The sequence below is a fragment of the Nilaparvata lugens genome, chromosome 1, assembly GCF_014356525.2.
Source record: "Nilaparvata lugens isolate BPH chromosome 1, ASM1435652v1, whole genome shotgun sequence".
Classification (NCBI taxonomy): domain Eukaryota; kingdom Metazoa; phylum Arthropoda; class Insecta; order Hemiptera; family Delphacidae; genus Nilaparvata; species Nilaparvata lugens.
The window spans coordinates 102,037,524-102,052,515 of record NC_052504.1 but is presented as its reverse complement, the minus strand read 5'-3'; the positions used below and the strand labels follow the sequence as shown (position 1 = coordinate 102,052,515).

Below are 14,992 nucleotides of genomic sequence, written 5' to 3'. Positions count from 1 at the left end.
TATTTCCAATTCCGCTGTCTGACAAATATTCGGAGTTCCACCCAGCAACAGTTTTCAAGCATAGGACATTTAACATTGATATTTTGAGTTCCAGATATTTCCAATTCCGCGGCCCCGTTCGTTCACATACTCAAACATGAAAACAAAGTAACAGTTATTTTTTCAAGTAGCAGGTAATAAACTGCTCCAACGAATGTGTTACTCAAACAGATAATACGCTTGCGCAGTAGAAAGGAACAGTTCCACAGCGAGCCTCTCTTGAAAGAGCGAGGGAACAGGGAACATGAAACTTTCATAACATAACCTTTACTTTATACTTGTCTATTTTAATTTGGTGTACTGTAATCTCGTGATTTTGTTTCAAGTATTTCCAATTTTTGTGATACTGTAATTAAACAGAATTTGCACAACAACAATGACTATGAACAAATCTCCTGTCAATAAAAGTAAAGAGACTGTACTGCCACTGTCGAGAGTTCGAACTATTATGAAAAGCTCACCTGATGTTGAAAACATTAGTCAGGATTCTCTGTTATTAGTTATTCGGGCCACAGTAAGTAACTAACGATAATAGAGTTATTTTTATCTGTTCTAAATATTATTACTTGTTACTTCTTTTGTCTTCTCCGCAGACTGCTTGACCGGGGAATCGTCCTTTTCGTCCCATCATGAGGGTGTCGGTGTTCACCTTTATTTAAGGTGTGAGAAAGTGTGGTCATCAATGAATTCTGTAATGCTATAGTTTGGTCTGTCCATCAGGTATTGTTTTAGGCTTCTCATGAAGTTGTTGCCATTCGCTAGGGATTTTATGTTGCCAGTGTTGAAGGTTATATCGGTGAAGAAATAAAATATTACGATTATTTGAACATTATTACTGATTTTATTTTTACTTTAAAGTCAAACCAATACATTGAACTCAAACGTTTTACTTAAGGCATGTTACACACACTTCACAGAGACAGAGTTCAGTACAGAGTCACCAGTGCCTTGCCAATCACACATATTATTATTTAGTCTATTTCATTGTCAAACAACACGCCCCCTCAATGAAATAACCCCAAAAAAAATTTATCAATCAAAAAACAAAGTAAGTTATAAGAAAATTAACATAGTTCAAAACATCTTAATTATTAAAAAATATTATTTCTAAACTTGACAAAAAGTTCCTTTCCCAAGGGTTTTGTGAAAATGTCAGCAATCTGATCTGAGGATTTTAATACTCAACTTGAATAACACCTTCAGAAATTTTCTCTCTTACAAAATGATACCTTATATCTACATGTTTCATTTTTTTATGATGCTCAGGATTATGAGCTATTTTGATAGCAGACTGATTGTCTTCAAACAACAAAATACAAGTTTTCTTATTTTCAACAACACAAAAATCAATTAAAATTCCTTTTATCCAACAAGCCTCGCTTGCAGCTTGGCTCAAAGCAACATACTCAGCTTTTGTGCTAGATAATGAAACACTCTGTTGCTTCTTGGTACACCAAGAAATAGTATTACCAAAACCTTGAAGCAATAACCTGAGGTTGATCTTCTCTCTAAATCACCACCCCAGTTTGCATCTACATAGCCTACAATCATATCATCATTCAATTCTCTCTTATATACTAGCTCTAAATCTAAAGTACATTTTACATATCTCAATACACGTTTTAAATTTTTATACAACATTTCACTGGCACAACTTTGGAATCGACTCAAGAAAGATACAGTACAACACAAATCAGGTCTAGATCCTACAACAGCATACATAAGACAACCAATTAGTCTACGACATTTCTTTTCTATTTCTACAGACTCTGACTTATCTCTAGTCAATAATTCAAAGTTGAAATTTTTATCCATGGGAGTGTCCATTGGCTTACAATCCTGCATGTTGAATTTTTCCAATACATGTTTGAGATACTCCTTCTGACTAATAACAGTTACCCCCTTCTCAATATCTTGTTTGACATTAATTCCCAAGAAATTAGAAACTAAGCCCAAGTCTTTCATCTTGAAATTTTCTTGTAAGACTGATTTCAATCTTGAAACATCATTCTCATCTGAACCAAAAATAAGTATGTCATCTACATACAATAATAGAAATACCTTTTTACCCTCCACAATTTTAGAATACAAGCAATAATCATTTTTAGACCTAGTAAAATTGTTCATTTTCATTACAGAATCAAATTTAGAATTCCAATCTTTTGGAGATTTCTTCAGACCATAAATTGACTTCTTAAGTTTACAAACCTTATTCCTAAATCCTTCTACTCCCTCTGGTAATGACATATAAACGTCTTCTTTGATATCACCATTAAGGAAAGCATTTTTTACATCCATCTGATATACAGGAAACCCTAATTTATTTGCAACACTCATGAAAATCCGAAAAGTTGGCAATTTGGCCACAGGGGCATAAATGTCATTTAAATCTATGCTATCCTTTTGTTGAAACCCCCTAGCAACTAATCTAGCCTTGTACTGAATGTTACCCTTCTCATCATTTTTAATTTTAAATACCCATTTGCTATCAATAATTTCTTTGTTTTCTGGTACAGTATCTACCTCTGTCCAAGTATTATTCTCTTTCAAAGCATTTAGTTCAGTTTTTACTGCCTCCAACCACTTTACAGAATTGTTTGATTTCATAGCTTCAGAAAATGTAAGAGGCTCATCTACTTGTAGACTAAGATAACTGGTTTCATAGTCTTTCAACCACACTGGTTTTTTAATCACTCTTTTCTCTCTCCCTCTTATTTCATTATTTTCATCCATCATTTCTTCTCCACTTTCTTCATTTACTTCTACTTCATTGATTCCATCTTCAATATCATTTGTTTCAATCTCAATACCCTCAGCTTCACTTGTATCAGTTTCTTCTACTTCATTATTTTCAATTTCTTCAACTTCATTTATTTCAGTTTCTTGTACTCCATCATTTTCAATTTCTTCAAATACATTGTTTGGATCATTACCTTTTGCGATTCCCTCAATGTCAAAGCCTTGATTTATATTGAATACTTTGGGGTCAGAATACTTTTCACCTTGGTTAGATTGCTCAACATTTGAAAAAATTACATCCCTAGAAACAATTATTTTCCTCTTATCAGCATCCCACAACCGATAACCATTTTGCAAATATCCTACAAACGTTAGCTTCTTGGTTCTACTGTCAAGCTTCTTAAGATTACCTGCAACATGACTGTATGCTATACTTCCAAAAATCTGTAGTCTTGATAGATCTGGTTTTTTACCGTACCACTTTTCAGCTGGAGTACAATCAAGAGTACATGTTGGGCTTCTATTAACAATATAAGCTGCTGTCCTTACAGCCTCACCCCACATTTCCTTTTTCAATCCTGAATCAAACAAAAGTGCCCTAACCTTTTCTAGCAATGTCCTATTGATTCTTTCTGCCTTTCCATTTAATTCTGGAGTGTATGGAATGGTGAAATCCATGAAAATCCCTCTATTTTGACACCAATCCTTGATTTTATTACTAGAATATTCCCCACCATTATCAAACCGAAATTTTGAAATTTTAGAATGCCATTTTGCCTCTACTTCAGCTACAAATTGTTTCATTATATCAAATACCTCACTTTTATTTTGAATAAGAAATACCATGACAAAATGTGTGAAATCATCTAGAAAAGTAACCATGTATCTTTTATTGTCCCAACTTACCGGGGTAATAGGCCCACAAACATCAGTATGTACTATTTCAAGGGGTCTTGTTGCCCTTTCCCTGACTGTTTTAAAAGGTTGCCTTGTTTGGCGAGCAGACAAGCATATTTCACATGGGTTTTTTGAAAAGTCATCAATTTTAGTTTTAATATTCATTCCCTCACTAAGATTTATGAGCTTTTTCATGTTATCTACACCAAGGTGGCCTAGCTTCCTATGCCATAATTCTACTTCATTAGACTCATTAGACTTGGGTGAAATAGTGCTAGTCATTACATGATGGACTGAATTTGAATTATGCATTTTCAAGTCAACTTCAAACAAACCATTCGAATTTTTTATGCCTTCCATAATGACTTCATTGTCTTTCAACACCTCAACCCTATTTCCACTAAATAAGACCTTACCATCGTTCTCAGTGATAGCACTTACAGTAACAAATTTTTAGAAAGTTCTGGAACATATAAAACATTATTTAAGTTGCATTTGTCTGATTTGATGTTTCCTACCTCAAGAGCAAACATTGATTCATTTTCCTTGGCTACTCCTACTTTACAACTAATTGGAATGGAACTATCAAATAGTGATTTAGATTTTACCATATGTGAAGTAGACCCTGAGTCAATTACGAAAGTGTCATAGTATTTTACATTAGAATTAGTAGTTAAAAAGGATACTTGGTTCTTCTTCTTATCATTCTGTTTTTTACGAAAGTAACAGTCTTTGTCTTCATGATTATTCTTCTTGCAAATACTACAGAATAGACCACTTTTCTGTTTCATTTTATTTCTGCATTCATGGGAAATATGTCCATAATTTTTGCATCTGTAGCACTGGATTTCCGATGTTTTGAATACCACTGGTTGCACAGAATCACCTTTATCAGTAGATAGTCTGCGTTCTTCATTCACCAACCGGGAGGTTAGGTTTGTGAGATTTCTGTCACAAATTGCGGTTGCTTCCCACGAAGTTTGAAAGTGGGTGTATTTCCTGGGCAGGGAGCTGAATATTTTGCCAATAACCATCTCGTCATCGATTTCGTGTCCAACAGATTTCAATTTATGGGTCAAATTTTCCAGACGGCTGATGAAACTAGCAATGTCTTCATTAGCCTCTAGTGTAAAATTGAAAAAGTCCTGCATTAGAGAAAATTTCTGTTCTTTTTCATCACGTTCGTAGATTTGACACAGTTTTTTAAACATTTCACATGAAGTTTCACAGTTCAAAATGTGATTCAAAGGTTTTGAGTCAATTGTAGTTATTATTATTTTCTTGGCTTTAGCGTCCTTCAAATTGAAAATAGAAAGTTCTTTTTCTTTACTAGGGTCGTTTGGTTTTAATTCTTTTCCATTAACAATATCACTAAGTCCTTGAGAGTCGAACAAAATTTTAATTTTAAATTTCCACATTTGAAAGTCTTCATCGTTGGATAGCTTTCCAACCATACCCAAGTCCGAATCACTGGAACCAGCCATTTTTACTTTGAACTCGATTGCCTTACCTGATTTTACTTTTGGGTATTTTACTTTTACTTTTAATGTTTTTACTAGAGTTCAATCACTTCACCGGTATTACTATTTTAGAGTTGAATCTCCGAACTTCCATTGTTGTCTTGCACGAGAGTATTTAGGTTAAAAAAGTTTTTTTTACTTGCACACGAAAGATCCAGCCTGGGCCCATAACCTGTTGAAGGTTATATCGGTGAAGAAATAAAATATTACGATTATTTGAACATTATTACTGATTTTATTTTTACTTTAAAGTCAAACCAATACATTGAACTCAAACGTTTTACTTAAGGCATGTTACACACACTTCACAGAGACAGAGTTCAGTACAGAGTCACCAGTGCCTTGCCAATCACACATATTATTATTTAGTCTATTTCATTGTCAAACAACAGCCAGGAAGCAGGTTAAACAGGTATGCCCCCGAATAGGTTGGAGATTTACTATACTTTTTAAGTCGATGCTGGGGAAGGCTTATGGTCATCCACGTAGCGTGTTCTATAACTGTACTTATCTCGTCTTAAAGCCGGACTTTGATTTACCACTAGGATGATGGATTCCAGGATGTATATCGAGATTACTGTGAGGATACTTATCTGTTTAAAGATTGGTTTACAGTGCTCTAAGTAGTTTTCTCTTATAGCGAGGTCCACTTTATAATGGCAGTGTGTGATTTGCAAAGGTGTTGCTATCCTTGTCTATCATTCAACAAAGCAGATGGCGCTATCTCTTTCACGCTTTGAGATGTTGCCACATCGTTTATCAACAATGTAAAATCAACTAATTGACAAAATATTCAATCTCAATCATAAACATTTATTATTACATCTTTAAAAAATATATTTTCTTGACAAATAAAACATGATTAACTATTTTCAACAATAATGAACAGTTAAATTCATCAGATATACCAGTATCAGCTGTTTGGAAGGCAAGGCTGAGATCTGGCAACCCTTTTCTCCTATGTTCTTATACTGCCATTATAATTTGGACCTCACTTTAGTAAGATCAGCACTGCCCTCTTTCGTATCCTCAATATTCTCTCGAGATTTCCCTGTGCTGATGATCCCCAGGCGACGGTGACATAAATAATGAGTGATATGCGATTAGTGCTGTCTTCTCATATGCAATATTTCTAATTCTGTGAATACGTATATAGGAGTGGAGAGTTTTTTACATAAATAGTCCGTGCCTCCAGGACAAATGGTTGTCGATAATTACACCAAGGAACTTTGTGCTTTCCACTGTTTGTATATTACTGTTTTGTGGTTAATCCTGGGTTTGGTTTATTGGGGTGAAGTTTATGTGTACTGTATTTTCATTATTTATGGCCAGTTTCATTCAATTGCATATTGAGGTAGCTTCAGTAAGAGTTGAGTCAACTATATTGTTTCGATTTTCCTTTCTGTTTGTGGAAAGTAGTACAGTTGTGTCGTCTGCAAATAGGATACACTTCTTGTTTTCTTGTAATTCATCCGGAAAATCATTTATGTATATAAGAAAGAGCAGCGGTCCCAGGATTGACCCTTGTGGTACTCCTCTTTTGACTCAAAGTTAGTAGACAGAAGGTTGATCAATCATCTATTGAAATTAAGTTGGCATGCAATTGGAGTGGGGGGAGTGCAGCCGTGACTTAGGCTGTAGTACAAAGTAGGCAGAATATCGCATTCATGAAAATCATACGGTGAAGTATAGTCAAATTATATGACACAAACATGTTCTGATATGCAAGCTTTCTGTTTCTGCTTTACAATAATTATCAAAACATTTAAATAATACAAGCATTTTGCCATTCAAAAGAAAAAACCCCACCTAATAACCTACCCTTTCAAACCCTTAAGGTTTCTTCATCTTCTAGGTCGTGTATATATTTTGTAGTTTGGCTATACATCAGCTTGTGAATTTCGGGGATAAGATATTTTGATTCTCCTAGAACATGTGCTCAATAGCCTACCAGCATGTGTTCAGTGCATTTATATTACTGCAATGTATCGGATTTATCGGGATCGGTTTATTGCAATGCATTTGTTTATCAAGATTGTTTTATGGGTTAATCTGAAATTATAGTACTAGTACTTAATAGTACTAGCTTACCCGGCGAACTTCGTACCGCCAAAAGTCAATGTATCTCATGTCACAATTGACTTTATTTGGTGAATAATGAAATTTATCTGACAATTAATATTTTTATTTACATCTTAATACGGTCTTCCTATGTGCTTAGTCATGCAGCATTTATTATTCCGACATTGCAACATATTCTCGATCAATTGGTAGTAATATCTATCAGTAAAGTGTTGAATTATAAAAATATATACCGGTAGGTTAAATCAGTGTTTCAAAGATGAATTTAATGTTTTCATAGTTGTTGATTGTCAATAGATGGTCCAGGAAATATACGATGAATTACACAGAATTCCATATCCTTTCCATCTTCTATTTTAGTCCAGTCAATATAGACATAAAAAAGGGGGTGTGATTACAATTTATATTGTAGTTCTGATTTTTTAATATATTATTTGGGTACATAAGAGAAGTCCAGAACCAATTTCTTCATGCAAAATTTCCTTGTGCTAGATACAGGGTGACCCAAAAACCTCATTTTCCAGTTTTCAGCTATTTCTGCCAAATCTCGTAATCGGACAGAAAAATTTGCTCTAGCCTTTTTTTTAGCTTACAAAATGAAATGAGATCATCCGGAACTCTCTATCCCCAATGAGTACTGAGTTACGATTTTTCAAAAATGAGTGAAATTTGAAGAAAAAAATCAATTTTGATGAATTTTAGTTTTTGATCAACAATATCTTCCAATTCTTACCATTTGGATGTATAATTCAAAATCCCTCTGGGCATATTTTTGTGCTCTACAATCTGAGATCAGGTAGAGTGCTCTATCTCATATAGATTTCCAGGTAAACCTGACAACAATGCTCATTGTATTGTGAAAAACACCTTATTTTCAGATTCAACCATCGTCACCAACTACATTGTCCTCACATTGGTATTTCGTACAATGACATAAGTTCATGAGATTATGTTCTATGAGAATACCCATTAGATGCACTTCATTTCAGTATTTCCTAGTGGAGAGGCGCGCTTAAGGACATCTCAAGGATCAAAATTTCAAATACTTATAACTTTTGACACAATGCTCAGATTTCATCGTACTACACGTCATTCTCGGCTCGTCAAGGCGGTTCAAAATCATGCATCATAAGTCAAATTCGGTCGAAAAATGGAAATTGTATTGTTTAGTGTGCTTAAGCCCCTATTCCAATATACAAAAATGGCCAATTTCTATATTCAAAGCTATGTATCTCGCTAACCCCTTATTATAAAACCACACTATTATTATAGACCACTATCACCTTTGATGAGAATGATTAGGATACGGCTGCTGCTGCTGCCATGTTAGATTAACGGCTCCTAAAACTTGTAAACAAGATCTGGATATTTCTGGATAAGAGTTGTAACCGATGGAGGTATTTTTAACCCTACACCACACCTGACATCATTTCTGCAACCGGTGGTGACATATTTGTCTCTATTGAGTTAGTCTTCCAAAATATGAAATACATAAGAATACATGTGGTTCGATAGTCATTCTTGCAGACTATCCCACCGCTGGCCACCAATGTGAATGGAGGGGGTTGTTTCTTCTCTTCTATAATATCTACTAAAATTATACTGCTATCAAATCTCTGTTTGAATCCTTGATTGGTTGAGAGCTTTTAGTGGATTCGTTCCTTTAAATGCACAGATTATCATCATTATTTAATTGTCACCTATTCTAGCAACTATATAGTAACTACGATCCAGGAACTTCAATTAAAAATACTAATATGATTTAACATCAGGTTTATTGAATTCTAAATCAAACGAATTAATAAAAAAGGCATGTAACATGTAAAATTCTCATACAACATTTTCCATTAATTGATTTAGAACAGAAGGAATATTCAATTTTTAATCTATACATTTTGGGAACTTGCTAACTTGCTGCTACTAAATTCGGGCCTCGGTCATTCTATGTTAATAAATTTTGTGCTATAATACGAAAACAACAAAAGTTTGGCACTCACCATTTCTACAATTTAAACTTCGACTCTTTAGAAACACTCACATACGATTTAAGAAAACTCTCTATACTTTACTCAGATTCACCCTCGCAATTAATCTCCTAATTCTACTTCTACTAATTTTATCGGTTTCTTCTTCAAACTAAATCAAAATTAATTTATTAATATAACGAGAACTTGTCAATTTGTCCCTCTGAATGGAAAACAGATCCATTCAGAGGACCGAGGCTCACACACCGTTACATGTTTTCCCGGTTACGTTTCAATTCGAACTGTGGCCCTTTCACTGAAAATTATTCCCCCTCCACGAGCGTTGAGCATAACTTCCAGTGGAAAAGCCAAAGCTGCAAAAAGGTCAATGCTCGTACAATCTTCAAATACAGTGGCTTTTTCGACATGAAATTGAAACTGTATTTGAAAAATGCACGAAAATTGCTTTAATTTCGACAACTAAGCAACAAGTTAGCAAATTCAAACAAGACAGTCAATTCTCACACTAAAAACGCAGGGTTCACCATACAGTTAGAATCAAAGTTCATTTCAGTTCAAAAACCTGAAAAACAATATAAGATACACAAAAACATCTACAATAATACCCACTCAATATTCACACTATTACAGAGTATGATGTCAATAGAAAAGATGAATCCCCTGATGATAATCTGCTGGGTTGCTGACAATGATGATGATGTATATGCTCGACTCCAAGCCTGATAGAATAAATTCGACTGTCGGCCCTATTCCTCCTCTAAAATAAAGAAAATTATCCGAATCCTATACCAAATAATTCTCCTTTCATCACAAAATTCACTTTGTGACAGAATAAATCACTCAATAATATTGATCAGGCTAAAATCACATATATTTCTAACTCATGTTTTAGACAAAGTTATTTGTAGTCATCTTACTTTGCCTTCTTCCAAAATATTGTTACATTCTAGTGTAATAAGTTGTTATGGGGCAAGTAGCAGTGCAATAGTACATGTTTTAATTGATTAGTGCATGCTTAGCCCCTTCTTACTTGACTTGAAATAATTTCATAGTGAACCGTTATATTTATGCTGATTTATTGGATGTACGAATAAGTCTCAACTTGCATTAAGGCTCAACTCACACTTACGCGACTCAGGTCGAGAAGATACTCGACTCTAGTCGAGAGCATTTGTTTTCAAATGGTGACGTCGCGCAGAGTCTAGAATCGACTGGTCTGAGTGTCACCATTTGTAATGCTCTCGACTAGAGTCGAGTCTCGTCTCGACCTGAGTCGTGTGAGTTGAGCCTTTGCTATCATCTAGTAGCGTTTTTACGGCCAGGGTGACTACAAGATCACTGTCGTGACGACAATGTCGTTTTTAGAAGTATATTGGTTCTAGGCGGAGCGTTGCACATTACAGCATAGCAAACCCGCTCACTATTTGCTAACTCTCTGCTTATCGCAAGTCAGCCGCCACTTTCTTTACGACTGGGCTGGCAAGCATTTTATTCTCCACTTCAAAAACCTGAATTACGTAAAAATGGTGATGGAGAAATTGTTATTTCAGATTTGGATTCAACGTCTTTTAGTGCCTACCTGGGCGAGGCTAACGACTTCACTGTAGCCAGTCCCCAGGCAATACAGTATATTTCATCCCTCGACGTGCACTTATAAAAGTGTGAAATTTTAAAAAATTGACAAAAAAAATTCCATATGCTAAATAAATAATTCAGAGCCCTATTTCCAGTCAATGTAAACATTTGACAGAAGCATCTTTCAATAATTAAGCTACTTTTTCTCAATGCTCTTTCAGATATCAATGTACTATCTGATCCTGTGTCCAACAAGCAATTAACATTCCAGTCCTTTACAAAAAATACAGGCAACTCACCCTTCAAGCACACTCTTCGTGTATTCTTGCTGCCTATATTCCTTGAACCACATCCTCATTCTTGTTTCTCATTTTTATTTGGCTTCTTATCAATTCCTCTTAGTTTGGGCCAATCTTTTTTCGAATATTTTCTGTACTGCTCCTCGTATGTACTACTATTTCCACTTTCTGATGAGTGAGAGGAATGTTCTCCTTCCGATTCGGGGTCAGAAAGTTGTCTTGGTCTGTGTTCTACTCTTCGCACAGTGTTTACATTTATCATTCTGGGTTCAACATTTTTTCCATGATGAGTTATTTGTTCATGTTTTCGCCGATAAATATATGGACAGTTTCTGGCAAAATGCCCTTCTTCACTGCACGCCCAGCATTTAGGTCTGTCTAAATTATAAAGATATGGATAGTGAAGCTGATGTAACAGCTGGGTTTACTATCTAGTATATCTTTGAAACGGTTTGGTATATCGATGTGCGGTTTTCGCCATTAATTTTCTCTTGAAATTCTTCATCGAAATCCTGTATCGCATGACCATCTAAAGCCGCGGCTAGGAAAAACGCAAATGTGCAATTCCTTAGTGATGACTCAAGCCGCCACAGCTGGAGCTCATCACCTATAAATTCATTACATTCGTTTATTCGTTAGTTATGAATCGTAGTTAGTATTTTATTTCTTTTATGTATTTTGTGTTGAATTGAGTAAAATTATTGATTGATTGATGTGAGTACATATATACATGTTGATGGTTATTCATGTACTTTTCAGTACTTTCCTTTACTTTCGTGTTCTTTCCTATGTAAAGTCTTGAATGTTTGTTAGGTCTTGAATAAATTAATTGTAATCTGCTGATTTTGTGTAAAATATATTGTGTAATAATATTTAATTTTTTGGCAAAACATCTTTAATTCTTGAATGTTTTCAAACTTCCAGGAGCTATTCATCCAATACATATCTCAGATGGCTTACAAGGTTGGAAAATCAAAAGATTCTTTGGAATACAATAATCTGGCAGAAGTTGTCCAAACAACTGATAATATGCAGTTTCTTAGAGGTTTGTATAATATTTTTACATTTATATTTTTTTACATGTACATTTACCTCTTTTTACATTTGAACTTACTTATATCTGGCAGTGTAAAATATATGACTTTACTAGAGTTAATTTTTACTCATTAAATTCCTTGATTTTCAATACCAAACATAATTTATTCCAACGTTTTGAAGAAAATTGAGTTTTCCAATATTAGAAGCTTACATCGGAAAATTTATTACTCCTCAGATCACTTCAGTAGATTTGTAGTAGTCAATAATGGACCATCATAACCGCCCTTTTCCGCGAAGTATCTCACATGTAATGCCACATCTACATGTTGGCCCTATGGCCAATATCGACCAGCGCCAGTGTGAGGTTGGGAGGTTTGCCAACGCTGACCTCCAGTGTCCTTCATTGGGTTACTAAGCTGGGCCAGCGACTGGACCAATATGTGGCTGCGGCATCAAGCTGTATTCCCAAAATAAGTGAGACGAGGGTTTGGAATACGCTCCGTGGGAGCTGTGAATAACGCGTAGTGAGTTTGCCTCTGACGTCACCAGGAGTCAAGTCACAGGGATGGTAACGTAACGCTTCAGATTAGACCGTTTTGACTTTCAGTCGTGAACAGTTGCTAAATATCGTTAAGTAACTTGTAGCTTGTATTTGCATGCACTAATAGCTTGTCTCATATTGGCATTCAATCTGGTAATGTTTTGTGAAACATATTTTAAAAATCTGGTGTGGCGCACCCACACAACTTTCCTTGCCGTTATGAAAATTTATCACCTGACGCTAGTGTTCCTGCGCATCTCAAGTCTACTATTCAAAGATCCAAGCCAGTTGGTGACAGGGCAATAAGGCTGGAGACACACGAAGTCTGCTATCTCTTCATAGTGAATGATTTAATAGAATCAACAGTTTGTAATTGAAATGATAACAATTTCTCGAATTTCGAGCTTATTTTCAATTTTAGGTGAAAATCTTACTGAACATTAATAATTAAAGAAATTTTCATGCTCAATCTTTTCCACTTGGATTTTTTTGTTTAAATTGTATACCTTGCATAGATGGGGCGGAGCTTCTGGAATTTTTACAGATATGGGACTTGTGGCAGTTGATAGAGTTCATCAATGACTATTTTAGGTATGAATTTGATCAAAATCATTGGAGCCGTTTTCGAGAAAATCGCGAAAAATCCTGTTTTTGACAACATTTTCACCATTTTATCCGCCATCTTGAATTGCATTAGATCGAAATTGTTCGTGTCGGATCCTTAAGTTCCAAATTTCAAGTCATTCCGTTAATTGGGAGATGAGATATCGTGTACACAGACGCACATACACATACACACACACCAATACCCAAAAACCACTTTTTTGGACTCAGGGGACCTTGAAACGTATAGAAATTGGGGTACCTCAATTTTTTTCGGAAAGCAATACTTTCCTTACCTATGGTAATAGGGCAAGGAAAGTAAAATGTGATCAGACTGATTTTCAGATAATTTTTAAATCGTTTTAAAGCCACATGAAGCGTTTTCTCAGGCGTTTTTGCACTGGCGGCGGACGAGTCGAACGGCAGAAAGCTCTCCGATTGGCTGAATATCAGCTGATTCCCGAACGCCAACTCAATCAGCTCCTTTAAGTCCGGTGTTCAAGCCTAGGTCTTCGTAATTCAACTCTATTTCTGTAGCGAATTAATATGTTTTAACATAGAATTTCAATTTTTAATTTATTATTCTGAAGAATATTCTTTATTTACTAATATGTGTTCATATTTTTGGTTACAGAAATAATGCCACGAAAAATCACTGTCAAGGAATTCAGAGAAATAATGAAAAGGAAAGTTATCGAGGGAAATGAAGTCATTAAATCTCAAGGAAAACTTGACAGTTAACTAATATTGTTTTTGATAAAACAATCACAGTTTTATAGCTAAAACTTTCATTTTGCTTTCATTGTACCAGAAATATTATTATTATTAAAAGCACTTTCTTCGCACTGTACCTTTGCTTTTTTTAGTATAAAATTCCATCAAGTGTATACTTTTATCAATGAACTCCCTACTTTAGGGTTCACTACTCAGAATTTAAAATCTAATCTAATTTCAGAACTTGTGAAACCTCCAGCACAAAGGGGTTTTTCTATAGAAAAGTGCAAACGATCATTTTTATAGAGAACTCAATCTTTAAAAAAATTAATATTCCTCAAAAATCGAGTTGGCTTTCAACAATGGATGGAAAACTACATTGCCTCCTCTGGTAAATTTATTAAATAAAATAACTAGAGTCTTACATTGAGTTGCTTATCGATAGTTAAAGGGTCTGTAACAAAAGTTTCAAGACTTTTTCCTGAGAAAGGGAGGGGAGCGCGTGCAGTTTGGTCCCACTGACTGCTTGATGTCAGCTAACATCCGCTACTAAAGCTGGGCATTTGCCTCCAAGACTTTGGAATGAGCAGAGCGCCTTGAACCGTTTGTGCTTGAAAGTGGAGAGTCGAAAAATGAATTTGAATTTCGAACATCAAATTTTGTGTGGACTGAACAAAAACAAAATTGAGTCCTCAGTCGGGAGATATTTCTATACAATAGGATGTATTGTATCGAACAAATAGGCTATGCTATAGTATAAGACTACACTTTATTCCTCATACTAATAGCACGTTATCCGCTGGTCATCAGCTCAGGCTATGAGCAAGTAAACAATACTGGCTGTGTGTCCAGACCTCTTTCTATGGCAAGAAACCTAGCGTGAGAAATTCAAATTTGTTACACTTAAATTGTTTTACTTCAATATTTATAATACTTCGAACAAAACTATCTTGGATGTAG

The 14,992-nt window shown here is 35.0% G+C and overlaps 1 protein-coding gene across 1 annotated transcript; it reads left to right on the top strand.

Annotated features, from left to right (window-relative positions):
• Window positions 1–116: 116 nt before the first annotated feature.
• LOC111047185 (chromatin accessibility complex protein 1) lies at window positions 117–14,168 on the top strand. The gene is made up of 3 exons (XM_022332866.2): window positions 117–553; window positions 12,061–12,181; window positions 13,953–14,168. Exons 1-3 carry the CDS (start codon window positions 416–418, stop codon window positions 14,057–14,059), a joined length of 366 nt encoding a protein of 121 aa, XP_022188558.1. The 5' UTR covers window positions 117–415; the 3' UTR covers window positions 14,060–14,168.
• The last annotated feature ends 824 nt before the right edge of the window (window positions 14,169–14,992 follow it).

Excerpts from the sequence above, each read along its gene's own strand:
- LOC111047185 (XM_022332866.2), top strand. The coding sequence starts at position 416 with ATGACTATGAACAAATCTCCTGTCAATAAAAGTAAAGAGACTGTACTG. Across the intron at positions 554-12,060 it reads TATTAGTTATTCGGGCCACA|GAGCTATTCATCCAATACAT; the intron begins GTAAGTAACTAA and ends TCAAACTTCCAG. Across the intron at positions 12,182-13,952 it reads TAATATGCAGTTTCTTAGAG|AAATAATGCCACGAAAAATC; the intron begins GTTTGTATAATA and ends TTTTGGTTACAG.